The sequence below is a fragment of the Theropithecus gelada genome, chromosome 3 (genome assembly GCF_003255815.1).
Source record: "Theropithecus gelada isolate Dixy chromosome 3, Tgel_1.0, whole genome shotgun sequence".
NCBI classification, from domain to species: Eukaryota; Metazoa; Chordata; class Mammalia; order Primates; family Cercopithecidae; genus Theropithecus; species Theropithecus gelada.
Genome location: NC_037670.1, coordinates 32,639,416 through 32,657,164, shown reverse-complemented (window position 1 = coordinate 32,657,164; position 17,749 = coordinate 32,639,416). Strand labels below are relative to the sequence as shown.

The 17,749-nt window shown below is 36.0% G+C and overlaps 2 protein-coding genes across 2 annotated transcripts; both read right to left on the bottom strand.

Moving 5' to 3' along the window:
• Window positions 1-6,179: 6,179 nt before the first annotated feature.
• On the bottom strand, window positions 6,180-7,818 carry LOC112621783 (keratin-associated protein 24-1). Its single transcript, XM_025381186.1, has one exon. It carries the CDS (start codon window positions 7,798-7,800, stop codon window positions 7,042-7,044), a length of 759 nt encoding a protein of 252 aa, XP_025236971.1. The 5' UTR covers window positions 7,801-7,818; the 3' UTR covers window positions 6,180-7,041.
• A 6,375-nt stretch (window positions 7,819-14,193) lies between these two features.
• Window positions 14,194-14,527, bottom strand: LOC112621573 (keratin-associated protein 25-1). The gene is given in 2 exon segments (XM_025381041.1): window positions 14,194-14,511; window positions 14,513-14,527. Coding segments are annotated over 2 exon segments (333 nt in total).
• Window positions 14,528-17,749: the final 3,222 nt, after the last annotated feature.

Genomic DNA, 17,749 nt, shown 5'->3' with positions numbered 1-17,749 from the left:
ATACTGTCATTTGTCATTTGTTGAGCACCAGTCCCAGGCACTGTCAGAGCATCTTACACTCTCCTTTATTTAATTCTCAGAAAGTCCATCACTCTATAAAACTCCAGAGCATTAAATGGTGGTTTATGCTATACAACTTAAGTAGAATAGTCAGGATTGCAACTCAAGGTCAATGAGTCACTCTGCTCTGCTCATGAAATGTGAATTAAGGTGCCACACACAATAGATGAAGAAAGAAGCACTTGGTATCTTGGTATTTTTCTTTGAGTCTGTCAGCCACCAAATATTTCTCAAAATTACTCGAGATTTATATTACAACCAGCTATTGTAGTACAAAGTAGAAATCCGATGTCTTCCCCAATCTGAGAGGAAAGAGCTCAGAAACGACTCCTACCTATTAGAGATTACTGAGTAAAGCTGCAAATTGATGAAAAAGACTAGCCTCTGCAGTAATACGTCCTCAGTGCCTTCATTCTAGGTAAAAAATGATTCACCTTAAAAAGTCATAACTGTGACAATAATAACCGTCATTATCATAGTTGTTTCCTGAAAGACAGAATTCTGGACTTAAAATCTTTATTTTTTCTATTTTGAATGAAACCATTCCAGATTGAGAATATTTATTCTTTAGATAAAGAAACTTTAACATAATTCTTTGCATTAAATAGCAGAATCTGAATTTAAATTTGGGAATAGTATATTTTTGATTTAAAAAAATAAGAAAATTACTCTCTACTTTTGAATAATTTTTCCTTTAAATATGTGAGACCCTAGAGTTTGAGGCAGTGAACAACTGCATCATCTAGAGTTTCCTGGATTCCAAACTGTAAGACACAGAAAACAAAGGTGAGAGCTGAGCTTTAAATGCTCTTCTGATTTGTCAGTGACCTGACTGTAGATACACAGCTTGGGGACTCGCTGAGTCCTGTCAATCAGATTAAACTCACAGACCAAAGAAAAACAAGCACCATGGGCATAATGAGTAGTTGAAGACAGGAAACATTTTGTTAGATCAGCTCTGAGACAACACCTATGCACATCTGATCAAGAATTCAGTTTGCTTCTGATTCTAATTCTGCAGTCATCTAGAAACCATGAGTCCAGCTAGCACTGATATAAGTGGAAATTTTAACATGGACAGTACAGTACTGGGGGTTATGGATAGAGTTCCATGATCTTGGAATATTGTCTCATAATGTTGGGAGTGGCCGTATGGTTAATTGAACTGTCATGTGAGACCTCTGCTCATTAAGGGCCTCCTGGTAGGTGGAAACTATTTTCCTTTAGTGAATCACATGTAGCACACTAACTGTATGATGAGAAATTTGTTAGGCACCTTGTGGTGAACTCAAAGAAAAAGAAAAAAATTAAGAAACTCAATGGAAGCAGGGTGCGGTGGCTCAGGCCTGTAATCCCAGCACCTTGGGAGGCCGAGGCAGGTGATCACTTGAGGTCAGTAGTTTGAGACCAGCCTGGTCAAAATGGCAGAACCCCATCTCTACTAAAGCTATAAAAATTAGCCAGGCCTGGTGGTGTGTGCCTGTACTCCCAGCTACTTGAGAGGCTGAGGCAGGAGAATCACTTGAACCTGGGAGGTGGAGGTTGCAGTGAGCCAAGATCATGCCACCACACTCCAGCCTGGGCAACAGAGCAAGAGTCTGTCTAAAAAAAAAAAAAAAAAAAAACTAAATGGAACAAAGAAGTTTCCTTGGCTTAGAAAATATGTAGACTCAATATACCAATCAGAAAATATATTCTATGAAAGAAGGGTTCAGAAAGATAGTGGTCAGTAATACAGTTTCAACATAGCAGGCAGAAATAAACATGAAAATTATGCTATACATTAATGCTTTTCATAGCATGCCAAATATAGTAGCTTTATCAACTCTTTAAACTATGTTATACAGTAAATTGTTAGTCATCTAAACATAAACTGTCTTGCATATACATTAAAACAGATTTTCATGGTTAAGTAGATTGTGCATTAAATAAATTCTAGGGTAGGATTTTGTTTGATTCATACATTTGGGACAGAAGGTACCCATTTATTTCGTTTTCTTGCACTTCTTTCTCTGTTGTCTATAAAAGTGAGGGGGTTATGCCTAAGAAACACCTGGATGCTTACAGCTCCTTATAGCTCATATTTGGACTTGTAAAATTTTTACAGCTGTGAAAAGTGATACTTCAGTTTATAATCAGGGTTTGTTTCTTACAAAACAAATGAAAATTAGGTGGTTATCTTTTATTTAGGAGGCGGAAAATTTAGGTCAACTATGCAGTGAAATTTACGGGAAAAGAAGTTTAAGTTGTGTATTTTTAAACATATGTAAAACAGCGTGGCTGATTTCTTGTCACTGGAGCTACGGACTTAGTGTGTTGTTTACTAAGGATATTCTTTGTCTAAATAAAATTTAACTAAAATTGAATCAGACAGACACATATGAATCCTCACATTCTATGGCTTTCTAGAAGTCTATGTGCTGTACAGGACTGATGCCTATTTCATTTTGTTATTCAACATTTTTATTAAAGTAGTTTGGAGAATGTTTTTGACTCTAGCAATTCCTAGAATGGGACCAACTTTATTTCTCAGTACTTCTATTTTTCTAAATTTTAAAAATTAATTGCTCGTCAAAACATAATTGTTAAATCTAAAAATCACTTTAAGATTCTAGAACTAGAAATACCATTTGACCCAGTAATCCAATTACCGGGTATACACCCCAAGGGTTATAAATCATTCTACTATAAAGACACATGCACACCTATGTTTATTGTGGCACTATTCACAATAGCAAAGACTTGGAACCAACCCAAATGTCTAGCAATGATAGACTGGATAAAGAAAATGTAGCACATATACACCATGGAATACTATGCAGCCATAAGAAAGGATGAGTTTGTGTCTTTTGCAGAGACATGGATGAAGCTGGAAACCATCATTCTCAGCAAACTAACACAAGAACAGAAAATCAAACACCTCATGTTCTCATTTATAAGTGGGAGTTGAACAATGAGAACACAAGGACACAGAGAGGGGAATACCACACACTGGGGCCTGTTGGGGAGTTGGGGGGTAGGGGAGGGATAGCATTAGGAGAAATACCTAATGTAGATGATGGGTTGATGGGTGCAGCAAACCACCATGGCATGTATATGGTTATGTAACAAACCTGTATGTTCTGTACATGTACCCCAGAACTTAAAGTATATTAAAAAAAAAAATCTCCAATCCTCATTTCCAAAACTTCTCCAAAGCTAACAATTTTTACGTAGATGTGTTTTTGTAAAGCTATTTATTCTCTCTATATATGTACACACACACATATATACTATAATATACAAATGTATATTACATAAAGAAATGTTTATTTGCAAGTGGTTAAACATAAAATACGCCACTCTACGTAGTTTTATAGATCTAATTTGTTAATTTTATAATTTTTGTCATATTAATTTATATGGATCTATGCCACCTTTTTATCTGTTGTAAAATATTTGTTCATATGACTATATTATAATTTATAGTCTCCAATTGATGGACTTTTTCATTGTTCTCAATATTTCAGTGTCCAGGTGGTGCTGATGTGAATATTGTAGAACTTGAAAGAATGTTTAGGTAGAAGGGACTTTGAGAAGTGAATTTACCTTGTCATAAAGTGTGGGTATTTTAAATATTCACATATATAGTGGCTCTGTCAAATTCCATTTCCATCTGCAGTATGTGAATATATTTTTAAGTTGCCAAATGGATGATGAAAAATCATATTCTGGTGTATTGTTCAACCTATTACTGAGGTTGAACACTTTTTAATATTTTTATTAAATCATTTTTTGTTAGTAATTGCTTATATACTTTGCTTATTTTCTATTGACTCATTTGTTCTCTTTTTTTCTTTTCTTTTTTTTTTTTTTTGAGACTCACTCTGTCACCAGGCTGGAGTGCAGTGGCGCGATCTCAGCTCACTGCACCCTCCGCCTCCCGGGTTCAAGCGATTCTCTTGCCTCAGTCTCCTGAGTAGCTGGGACTATAGGCATGCGCCGCCACGCCCAGCTAAGTTTTATATTTTTAGTAGAGATGGGATTTCACCATGTTGGTCAGGATAGTCTTTTAATTTGTAGGAGTTCTTGAATATTTTGGATAGTAATTTTATGGTACATATTGTATACATTATCTCTAAATCTGGCTTTTTTTCCCTATGCTTTGTTGCTAGCTTGATTTTCTCATTAATAGACTATTTTTGTAGGCTTAATATTTACAGAAACATTGAGTGGAAAGTATATGGTGTTCTGGTGAGCATTATCATCCCCCCATCCCTATACATGCTCTTGCTTTATTTTTAATTTCTTCGTGATATATCTCATATGACCAGGAGCTTTTCATTTTGATGTAGCCATATTTGCTAATCTTTTATTTTACAATTATTGTTTGTTTGTTTGTACTTACTTGAAAAAAATCTTTCTTATCCAAGCTCTTTAAGGTAATGTCTTATATTTTCTCTTTTTTATTTTAGACTTTTTTTCTCTACTTAAATTTAACTACACCTCTTTTCATATTTGCCTGTCACCTCACACCCTTTTTTCCATTGAGTACTCATACCCTAGTTACCTTACCATTCAGATGTCACTTCCATGCCATTTCTTCCCCTGAGTGTTCTCTTGTTCTTCAGGTTAGGAGCAATCTTCTTGCCTGCCAGAGAGTCTTGCAAAAAAAAAAAAAAAAGTAACTTTCTTTTCTTCCCTTGAAGTTTTTACATTGTACTTAAAATAGTCAAGACAGTATTATGTTTGTTTCAGTATATTACTCTTCTGAATAGCTCTTGAGAACAGGATCTATAGATCTTGATATCTCCAAAGAGTCCTATTCAGTGTCTCAAAGAATAGGTTTACCATTAACTTTTGTAAAGAGAAAAAAAAATGTATGTTTAGTTTGGACAACTGAATGCTCATCTGGGATACATGGTAATTATTTCCAAATACTTGAACACCTATTCTAGGTTAAAGGAATTGAAGTGGTCCTATATGGTCAATAGATCATTGCTAAAGGCAACTATACAGTATTTTTCTCAACATGAAGAAGAAATTTTCAGCAAATAGAATTCTCTGAAAATTGAACGAACTCACAAAGGAGTGACTTGATTATTCCCAGACATGTTCAAGCAGAAACAGTGCATTAATATTTCTTCTAAAGCCCTTTGTACACACATATTCCTACTGAAGGAATGAGTGATATATTAGCTCTATTTATATGCTTCATGAGTTTTAATTTTGGACATTGACTCTTGATATTGGAGATTCTTCCCCATCTTTCCAGACTTAGGTTACACCCATCTCTGGGGATCATTTTATTTTTCTTTAAACATGATTTGCTTTTTATTTACAAAAATGCTTGGGATGTTTATCATGTTGTTTTCACCACTCAAATAGATGATTTTATTTTTATTTTTTGGATAATAACTTACAGAGGTTAAATCACTTCTAGGAGGTTCAATATTAAATTTATTTAACTGCTGAAACCTTATCTACAAAACCAATGAATACACATTCTGTGCTGAGAAACAAACATATATTTAATACTCTATGTACTCTTTATTAAATTGATTTATTTTATAAATGTTTCCAAATTTCTGTATATCAATATTATTGTAGACATCCTAGTTGAGATAACCATAGTATGTTTAAAACAGAACAAAACAAGTCAGAAGCTTGTGATTCCATATTGTACTTTTTTTTTTTTTTTTTTTTTTTGAGGCTGAGTTTCACTCTTGTAACTCAGGCTGTAGTGCAGTGGCACAATCTCGACTCATTGCAACCTCCGTCTCCTGGGTTCAAGAGATTCTACCACCTCAACTTCCTGAGTAGCTGGGATTACAGGCATATACCACCACGCCTGGCCAATTTTTTTTTGTGTGTGTGTGTTTAGTAGAGACGGGGTTTCACCATGTTGGTAAGGCTGGTCTCGAAATCCTCATCTTAGGTGATACACCCCCCGCCCCTTGGCCTCCCGAAGTGCTTGGATTACAGGCATGAGCCACCACGTCCAGCCCCTTCTTTGTATTTTAAATTTAGACTCTAAACTAAATGGCAGGAAAGCAGCATTTTGACAACGCTATGTATACTGCCCAGAACATGGATGAAATTTTAGTAAATGTGAAATAAAGCATAAGGAAAGCCATTACTTCCAGTCAGAAATTTGTTTATTAACTAAGAACGAGGACATATTCCAGAGTCATAATGCAATAAATCAGCAAGGCAGGATAATAGGAGAATCCTGAACATAGATTAAATGTAATTGTAAAGAATCTCTAACAGTATTTGTTCTTCTTTCAACAAATAATTGTCATGCTTTAGCTAATTCTGAGGCTTTTTCTTAGGCATGGAGAACAAAAGCTGAGTACCAGTGAATCTTGTTTTATGGCTTCTCTGGAAGAGAAGATTTGCTGAAGGCTTCTCTTTTCGAGCTCTAGTCACCACTGCTATTTGCCTGTTCTTACAATCAGTCAATAAGAAAAGGATGAAATAGTTCAACTTATTATGCTCAAGATAATGTTATCTCTCAGCTTATTAGCAACGTGCTAGTTAGGTAGTTGACAAAAATATTAATGAAAAGCAAAGCCATCCGAACGAACTTGCATGCTGGAATCTGCAGTCAAACCATGGAGGTCCCATTTCATCAGGAAAGGTAGGTGATAATCACCACTGTCAGACAAGTAACAGTGATAGCCAAAGTAAGAAAGCTGGTGATGGCTGTACTTCAAATGGAGTCTCTTTGGTAAGTCCATTGTGATAAATCTCCGAAATAACGATGTTACCTTCAGGGTCAGCTTTTAGTACAAAGAGCAATAACAGAACAACAGAAAAAAAGAAAAGCTAGCAGGTGATACTGGCTGTGGTTAATAAGCCTGGGAGCTATATTTGAACTTAATGTAACGAGATTCTTAGGCCGAATAAAGAGATTCAGCAGAAAATTAGACATTCTAGTACTTAGTAGAATCTTCCCCACTGGGCAATTTCCAGTTGCTTATAAATTCTGTAAGTTGGTCAAAAGCATTTCAGAGGTCTGCTACCACTGCATAAATACCTCAGAGGTGGAAAGGTACTGGGTATACAGCTCAGAGACCTGAAGCTTCTAGATAAATAGCTCAGTGGTCGGCAGCTCGTAGGCCTGTAGCTCGCATAGTGATAATTGCTCATTAAATAGTTTTGGGGTTGCCAGCTGTTGGAAGTATAACATAATGGTGAGACGTAGCTGGGTATGAAGCAAGGATTTTGGTAGCTTTTATACCCCAAAGTACTCAATCTGCAGTGGTTTGGAGTTTGGAAACTCTTGGATGAGCAGTTAAGCTGTCCAAAGCAGTTGGAACCATTGTAGAGGGTTTGGCAGGCTTTGGATGCACTTTGAGTGGGTGTGTGGCAATTGCATACATACCCGTTGGTCTGAGTGCATGGGCTGCAGCTGGGGCTGGGTTTGATGTTGGTAGTTTCACAGACACTGAAGACTTGGCCTGCTGATGGGGAGTTGCAGGGCACAGAGGAGTTTGATGGGTCACAACCAGTGGTGCTGCAGGTCTTGGGCTCACAGCTGGGAGATTCGCAGGTTGGTGCTTCACCGTAGGATTCTTGGCAGTAATCCAGGAGCCAGAGATTTCCTTGGTAGCTACTGGGTAAGTAGTGTCCACAGGCAGGACTTAAATCATTGGAGCTAAGAGTAACAGAAGAAGTCACTGGGATATAACAGTGAGTTCGATATGATGTGCAGACCCCAGGATAGCCTGGAGTAGACATGGAGCCTGTATACATGCTCAGTGGTTGCTGTGCAGTGTGGCTGTGGCCTAAAGACGTTTTATACCTTCCCTGGTGATTGTCAAAAGCCTCTCCAGACTCTTCCTTCTCTCTGCTTGGGGCGAAAACACAGCAACATCTCATTAGTGTGTTGGTTAGCCACAGAGGCTAATGTTTTCACACGTGTAAAAATAAGTTTATTTTAATTCTTCAAAGTATCCATAATCACCACTTTGACAATCACCCATCACTCATCATCTGTAGACCATACCTTCAACAAATAGTGATTTTCACGGTAATAGGCAAACTCTCATCTGTCAATCAGAGGTTAACAAGAGTTCATGCGTCTATGGGCTTCTGCAACATGGTTATTTAAAGGTTCACAAGGACTCAACTAAAGCAAGGAACCTGTATTTTTCCACTCTGTTAACTATTGGAAAACACTGAAGGACTTAATCATATGCTCTGAAATAAGCCAAGTAGTTTGTCTGTCTCAACGTGGTTCTTCAAAAGCAGGCATTGACCTTTCAAGAATCAGTCTCTCCAAATATGTACTATACTCTTACCTGTGCAGGGCCATATACTGGTAACAGCTTCTCATGTAATGTATTAGGAGAAGTCCACAGGTAAGACTCACAGCAATACTTGGGACACTTGGTGACCTACACCAGGCTAAAAATGAACTTGTTCCCAGGAGGCATTGGTTGCTAAGCAACCAAGACTTCTGTTAAATCCCTTCTTAAAGAGTGTCTGCAATGTGTGCTATCAAATAAACCCAGTTTTGCAAGATTATACCTTCCTAATTGACTAAGGTTACAAATCACGTGTTCCATTGCCTGCTGTAAACCCCAATTGTTGTCAGATGTAAACATTTTTCCCATTTTTCCCCATTTTTCCCCAAATAAGTTATCTTATTCTTCATTTGCTTTCTTTTGCATCTACACTTTATTTTACTCCTGTGTTGAAAAATGCAGTTATTTTTAGTTTATGTCAACAAAAGGAAATAACTGTTTAAAAGTTTTATCTGAATAAACTGTGTAGTTCTTATGAGCACTGTATATATTAAATAGCACTTTTTACTACTCAGGGTGAAGGCTAAATAATTTTTTTTAAAGATTTTAAACTGAAGAATTGAAATTTTGTTCTTCAAAATATAAAATTATAATTTATATTTCCAGCCGCCATTGAATTGGAAACAGCAATGCATTTATTAACAGTGAAGAATTCAGACAGAGAATAGAACAGACTTCTGGTAGGATCAGCTATAGGGATAGTTTTAAAAATTAACTCTCATTGTAGCAAACTATGAGATTTCTCTCACTGTTTTTGGTTACTTTTCAGTTAGATTTTTCAAATGCACACCCATTTAAACCTACAGATACTCTCTTTTTTAAAAAAATCTCCATTTTCTCAGTGCTTTTCTCAGTATACTTATTCTGTAAGTTGACAATAAGCAATTCTGTATTAAACATGTTTTGCTGCCTTCTGCAGTTTCTCTCAGGTGACAAAGGCCACAATCATGAAACCATATTTCCAGCAAATTGTTTGGCTATAGGGAGCCTTGGGATTTTGTGCAGAAAATGTTAGTCCTGAGGCAGGCAAAATAGGAAAGAAGATACATAGACAGTTAGTTGATGGCCGACTGTCCGCTACATTACTGAGCTCCAGTGATACACAGAAAAGCCAGAGGTTGATGAAGCTTTATTTCTACGCTTCTCTATTGTATCATTGTTGCCTCTAGTCTTTTTTTTTTTCCTTAGGCATCCTTGAAGCAGGTTTGAGGGCTAACACCATTAACAAACACAGAATGAGTTAAGTCAATTACCTGTAAATCTCACATTCTTCCCTTCCATCTTAAAATTAAATAGTGAGGTATTTTGAATTTAATTTTATTCACACAGGTGTAAGTCAAAAAAATAATGTGGAACATCATATGGCATGACCAATATTCAAAGCATGAGCCATTACAACATATTTAAATTGATTTCGGTATGATAATATTCTAAACACATAAACAATGAGATTCGAGAAAGCAACCCTAGCTTGCTTCCTCTCATTTGCTTTTGTGTTTCATCTCCTTCCTTACTCAGAATATCACACACCTATGGAATCATCACCCCATCCCATTCACGCCATCATTTTCTGTACGTGATACCTCTGCAGAATTGTCTCCTACTCTAATCTCAACTTTTGAAAGAGATGGAGCACACCACATCAGAAATACAGCAAAATATAGCAAATACCAGCTTCATAGTGATGGCAGGCTTGAATAGAAAATAAACACCACTGTCGCTTGAGTGGCATTGTGGTCTGAAGGCTTTGGAGAGGCATATGCATTTCTCTGTTTTCACTTAACTCCTAAAATAATGTTTTCTTCCATTAATTCCCCTGTTATTAGTACTTGTTGTGTGCGGAAGGCTAAATAATGCACCCACCCAAGAAGCCCGCTTTCTCGTACTGGGAAATCTGTGAATGCTACATGACATGGCAAAAAGGGACTATGCAGGTGTGACTAAATTAAGGATTTTGAAGTGGATTATCTGGGTGGGCCTGACATAATTTCCAGACAATATGAGGATGGAAACAGAGTTTGGAATGATGTGGCCACAAGCTAAGGAATGTCGGCAATCGTTGTAATCCAAAAAAGGTAGGGAACGGATTTCTTCCTGGGGATTGCAGGAGGAATCAGCACTGTTGATAACTTCGCTTTAGGTCGGTGAAGCAGATTTTGGACTATTAGCCTCTAGAACTGTAAGCAAATGCACTCTTGTTGTTTATGCCTTTCCACTGAGTTTGTGATAAGTTGTTACGGCTGTCACAGGAAATAAATACACTATGCCAGAAAAGTATAGGAAAATACAATAGATAGTCCTTACGTAGTTTGAGAAGTTTGTGCTCTGTATTCAGGGAAAGTTTAAGATGTAAGGAATAAGCTTTCTAGCCATCAGATAATTCAGAGAGATACCAATACTGTCTGGAATAAGCAACAAACTTCTTGTATCTAATGAGCCAGTAGATTCCTTTCCTCATTAAAAAAGAGTTATGGAACTCTTTCCCAGTTTTATCCAAAGGTTAAAAATCCTTTAGGGTAAACAGAAGATCAAAGAAAGCTAAATTTTCCAGTAAATGGCCCTTAAACAAAATAATAGAGGACATTTTCCTAGTCTTTTAGGTCAAACAAAATTTTATACTCCCTTTTGCTACTATATATGCAATAATGTATTTTTCCACTTGCCAAAATGGTGTTAAATTAGGCAAAACTGATCTTATGATTGAAAAAGCAAAATGTTTGTGAATCCATACTTATATAACAATTGAATTGCAAATATTGAGTCAAAAAGATTCTTAAATTTAGCGTTGGCAACCTAAAATGTTGGTTACTTGCTGTTTACAAGTAGCATTTATATTGCAGTAAATGTAATGCAGCATTTACATTGTTGGCTTAATAGATTATTAGTGGTTTAAAAAGCTGAAGAACAGATGAGAAATATAAAAATTTTTAAGAGACAAAAAAATTAAGGTAAAGCGTTTAAAAATGATAACACAAATGGGTGGAAAGATAGGAATTTTCATGTTTAAATTCAGGGAAACATGGTATATATGTAATGAAATACAGCTGTAGTAAAAGTTAAACATTTTTAAATGGAACTGTCAGGATTGTGCCCTAATGATTTATGCATTACTTTCTCGCTGACTACCATTTAAATGTATTTATTAGCATGTACCTTTGGAAAATTGTTCTCTCTCAGTACATCAGTATCTTCTTACATAAAACTGGAGCTAATAGCATGTACTTTGCAGGACTTTCCTGCAGATGCAATGAGATAATAAATATGAAAATACCTAGAAAAGTGCAATGGACATAGTAGATGCCAATTAAATCTTTTCTTTCTAATTTTCTAAAGCTCCACTTTAGGGAATTCCAGTCACCAATTAAACTAAAAAAATAATATTCACAATTTACTTTGATGTTGTAAACACATAATCCTACAATAATCATTGTGTCCTCTAAAAGTAAATGCTAAAATTGAACAATTCTACCTTGTGTAGTTAAGAAAAACGACTTGCTTGACAATAGATTACTAATGACTCCTCTTGTATAACTCATATCCTTCAGTGCCATATATCATTAGCTAGTTCCTGGAAGCTGCATATGCATTGCTAGCAATAAAGGCTCAATGCTCAAATTCCCTGGATACTAATCCTGTTTCTGATGCTCAGTTTAACTACCATGTGCTTCTGTAACTTAATTTCCACATCTTCAAAATAAAGTTAATAGTAGTATTTGCTCCATAGGTGACTATGAGAATTAAATAGGTAGCTGTGAGAATTAATAGTAGTATTTGCTCCATAGGTGGCTGTATTTATTGAATTAAATAAATACTACTAATAGTAGTATTCATTCAATAGGTGGGTGTGAGAGTTGGTCAAGCACAGCATAGGAAATACAGTTTTGTGTAGCTGATGTTTTGATGTTAACCTTTATCATTATCGTCAGCCTATAATGTTTGTTAGTATTATTATTTTTTATTGTCATTATTGGATCTCATCTAAAACCTGCTGCATTTTGTATGTGTACATCAAAAGCAAGAAGAAAGATAGAAAAAAGAAAGAAGGAAGGAAGCAAGAAAGGAAGAGATGAAAGGAGGGAAGAAGGAAGGGAGAGAGGGAAGAAGGAAGGGAGAGAGAGAAGAAGGAAGGAGGGAGGGAGGAAAAATGGAAGGAGAGAGAGAGGAAGGGAGGAAGGAAGGAAGGAAGAAAGGAAGGAAGGAAGGAAGGAAGGAAGGAAGGAAGGAAGGAAGGAAGGAAGGAAGGAAGGAAGGAAGGAAGGAAGGAAAAACAGAAGGAAAAATCATGCCAGAATAGCCTGTTTTAGGCTAGGTAACTTGCTATGATGTGTATAAATTATAGGTGTTGATCTTAGAAATTAAATTTGGAGGAATTGAATAAGTTGAAGGCATTTACCACCATTTACCTGGGAAATAAGGATCCCAGAGAGGGCATACCCCATAAGGGTACACACCATTAAAGTTAGTCCACCTAGAGAGAAAAGCTGGGCAGGGGCTGTGGCTGAGAGGAAATAGTTTTATCTGAAGTTTAGATTTGTTATTCTAGAGTTGAAGATTATGGTCACCAAGCAATTGACAACTTCCAAGTGGCTTCTAGATTAGTCAAAACCTGAATGAATAAAAATAGAGATAGTATGAAAGATAAAGAAAAGTCTTTGAAATATAACTTATGTGGGTCTTCGGGCAAGTTTCTTGACCTATTTGAATTTTCTTATCTGTAACAATGGGGATAATAGTATCTTTTCATATGTGCATTGGAAGATTATTGATCATGTAGTGGTATGCCCAGTCCATTGAAGATGATCAATATGGTGGAATAGTTACTGGAATATGAGCAGTTGCTTGTAAGAAGAACAAGTTCCCAGTGAGTAGGTGGAATAACTGAATTAATTAGTTACATACATATAACAGAGAAACAGGTTCAAAGTAATAACAATTTTCTCTATGCAAGGATCCATGGGAGGGCACGGGGTAGGACTTAAGTTTAGTTCAAGAGGAAAAAATATTGTGCTGTCTATTGTACAGAACTAAAATTTATGTAACCCCTTTGTACTTAATCTTGTGGGGCAGACTGGGCATTGTAACTTGCTCTATTCAATGGTAATTTAGAAGACATATGTAGTGCTGATGAGCAATTAATTTTCCTTACTATTTTCCCTCTGCCTCTACTGCATTATACCTGATAGTGAAGATCCTCTATGTCTGGGTTCCAGAATGAGAATGATTTGGGAGCTGAAACAATGAATGTGTAGTAGGGGTGATAAGTACACCATTCCAATTTTAAGCATCTGGAATTCTGAAGTTGTTGGTTGCTATGGCAAAATGTAGTCTATTCAGGCTAAATAATTCTCTTTTTAAGTGTTAGAAAATACAGGTGCATATTTAATGTTTACGTAGTACGATATGTGCATTCAGATTCTTGAAAGGATCTATCCTGCCTGCCTTTTTCAGATACTCTTTCTTTTCTTTTTTTGCATTATATTTGTTTAGTGAAACTAGCTGTCCTTAACGTCATTGAAGATAATGAAGAACCAAAGATACTCTTTTCTACATCATTTGAAGACAGACTATTTATAAATAACCATGAAACCTTGTCTTCCTATTCAAGGACATATTACTGGCATAGAAATCAAGAATCCCTGGCAGTGAAAATTTTCTACTGAAGAAACAATTAGAATCTTTTAGAATTTGAAAAATTTCTAGTGAAGAAACAATTACAGTCTCTTAGAATTTGATCACATAAAACAGGACATGTTAAAACAGCACCTGAACTATAAACACAATGATCTATCCGCCTAAGAGCAAATCTTCAACCTAAAGATAAAATTTCTGTAAAATGCTGTCAGGCAAGACACTGAAATAACAATTCAGCAGTTCTTCTACGAAATGGAGATTGCCAACCCACAAAATCAGAACAAGCTGGTTGGAAACTGCTGTGCATGAAGGAAACAGGTTGGAAACCATGAGACACGTAATTCAGGGTTCTGAAGCTGTTGAATATAGAACCTATAGGTTCATAACCACAGGAGGAAGAGCTCAAAGGACAGCAGGTCCTGGACACAAAATTCAGTGGTTGACAGCCACAAAAAATAAAGCTCAGTGATTGACATCCATAAGAGATGTGGTTTTGGGAGAGGCAACTACTGAAAAAAATAGCGTTAAGATCTGTTATGCATTGAGAATTGGCAGGAACTTGAGAATTAAAGATTGATAGAAAAACAGCTAGTTGAGTAGCAAGGTCTGGAGACACAATAAGTAGTAGAAACTAGCAAGAAATTTCACAAATTGCATGCACACAACTGGATGAATGGTAGCTGGAAGGTTTACCACATTTCTCTGGGGAGTTTTCTGGAAGCCAAATTCAGCGTTGGTTGGAGAAGCACAGAGCATGGCTCCAGTTTACATGAGTAGGGCAGAGTGCAATGGATGAGGTGACAAGAACATGGCAGTAACTCCCAAGACAGCAGAAGTTGTAGTTTCCATAATAGCAGATGCTGGCTGACATGACAGAGTCTGAAGTAAGGCTTTCATTCAGATAAGTAATAAAGAATAGCTTATCTAAGTCTACATCAAACTAGACCAAATTGCTTCTATACCTCGGTAGCTATATACCCAGACTCTCCGCCTCCCAATATTTTAGATTAATTTGCATCGTAATATCTCATGAATTTAGTGTTGTGTTGCCTATGAAGATAACTTCCTTTCCATCCATAAAATAAGTTCGGTTTTAATCTTCTATATATCTACAATCCTAATCTTTCTCCTGTTTATCAGGTTTGAGAATGTATATGATGTAATTACTTGTATATTTTATCTGCTTTGCTTCTGCTTCCACCCCCAAATGATGCTTAATTAAAAGGAGTCTATTTGAATGGATGTTTATCCTATTCATTATCTACAAGGAACCCCACAGTTAGGAAGGCATAGTCCTCATCCTGGAAGAAGAGATACAATGTTGCAATGCTTAGAGGAGGTGTACCTCCCAAAATAGTTTCCATCTATCAATGTTTCTTGAGTTTTCCAGACAAAATATCTCATACTATTCCCTGTTTTTCATACTTAGCTGAGAATCTAATTTTGTGATGTTGCTATCTGTATATTTGTGTTGATAGTAAATTTTATATAAGCATGTTAGGGTACATTTTAAAGAGCTCAGCTCTGACAACTTAATATTTTTCATACTTAAAAGTCGTGTTTGATTTCCAAAGACTTGAGAAAAGACACATAATATTTCTACATCGTAACACTGATGACATACTTACTTTTACTAGTACAAATATCTTACATGTACCTGTGGTCTTCAAATAAGAGGATAAACATGACATAAATAGTCATCAGCTTGTGTACTAGCTTTCCAGAATTAATGGATGTCTTCATCTGAAACAATTTATCAGGAAGACCAATTTGGTCCTCATGCAATTAGCTACACAAGGATTACGCAAACCGAACACTGCTTACTTGGATACTATGGAAGGAACAACCATCTTTATTTTGAATTCTTCCCCAAAGATGCAAGTTAATGTTTACAGGCATCTATTTCCTGGAGTCACTTGTCTTCCCAAACCAAAACATTCTATTCTCAAGCATCTTCTCACTTATCAACGGTGAGGGAGTTGTTTATGAGCAGAGGACACTAAAGATTCCAAGTAGCCACTTGACATCTTAAGAGTATCATTGATGATCCTTTTGTTGAATACTTTGCTATTGTACAATAGTCCTATTGTCCCTGCATTGTTCATTGAAGATTCTGGAAGGCTGATTATTATTTTATTTCTGAGGAAAAGATAGTGAAATATCTTTTTAATTGGAAGATTTTACAGAGCATTCAGAAAAGTAAAGATATCTCATCACCCATGCAACATGCACAAAGGAAGAAAAGAAAACAGAGAGAGACAGAGAAAACACATTTATGATATATTTTTGATATTTATTGACATAAACATGACATTTGGTACAGATGTAATATAAAGTTCTTCCTCTGAATTTCACATTTTTTTTTTTTTTGCTTCAGACAGTGAAAGAAAAAGTGTTTGACATTTCACATGGGAAATTTTCAAAGTCAGTGTGCTACATTCTTGTTAAAGAAAGCCTCAGATCACATCAATGTAAAAGAGGACTATTATGGGTAAAAAGGAGCAGAAGAGATTGGAATCATCAAGGATTGAGGTAAGTTTGAGAATCTGTCTGACATTTTTCCATCTCTTCTGAGAATTTTAAGCACTCCAGATAAGTGAAATCTTTCAAATCCTTAATATGCTTCCAAAGAAGATTCCTCCAAAGTGAAATATTGTAGTTCAGGTGTGTGCACCTCACCTAAATGCCTCATAATTTAGTTGAAGTTTATGTTCGCTTCTTATATTCTTTGTGAAATTTGAAAACAAGTGGTAACCAACTAGTCTATAAAATATTTTCCTCAGCATATCGGCATGTTACATATGGGTTTCAGAATCAAAATTAAGGTTTTTCTTTTTAAACCATAGTGAAAATAGATTTGATTGCAATAGAATTGCTATTGAAACATACCTGGTAACTGGAAAGTCATTAGGGCTACAGTTATCAAACTAAATATAATCCCATCATTAATCATCAGTAATTAAAATTTAAGTTAGATGTGGGGCATGTAAATGAGAGAAACCTGGTATCATCAAACAATGTATTACATCTTGATGACAAATGCCAGAGAAGCCCTATACGTATACTTACCTGACACGTGTCCTGATTTATTATTTCTAATTCCATTTATAATTTCTCCCAATGTCTGTAGAGACTAATGGTTCTTTAAGTTTAAAACATCTCCATGTAGCTGCCTAGCTTAATAGCCTGAGATCAAAAAAGCTCCTGAGAAGTTATATATTTTGTTTGAAATGATTGGTGGGGGATATGATGAAATTAACATAAAGTAATAAAAATAGCATTTAAGAGTTCACATTTTCACCTTGGGAGGCTGAGGCAGGCCGATCACCTGAGGTTAGGAGTTTGAGACCAGCCTGACCAACATGGAGAAACCTCTTCTCTATTAAAAATATAAAATTAGCCGGGTGTGATGGCACATGCCTGTAATCCCAGCTATTCAGGAGGCTGAGGCAGGAGAATGGCTTGAACCTGGGAGGCGGAGGTTGCAGTGAGCCGAGATCATGCCATTGCACTCCAGCCTGGGCAACAAGAGCAAAACTCTGTCTAAAAATAAAAGGGAGTTTGCATTTTCATTGTCACATACTAATTAACATGCTAAATCTTATTTAGAGTTTATAAGTCTAATACATCCATATTTTCATTAGAGTTCTTTGTAAAATACAGATTTTAATGACTCCTAATTGCCTATTTAATAAAGTACACACTCCTGAACAAGGTTCATAAAATCTTCAATATTTGGGATCAACATATATTTGCAACTTCTC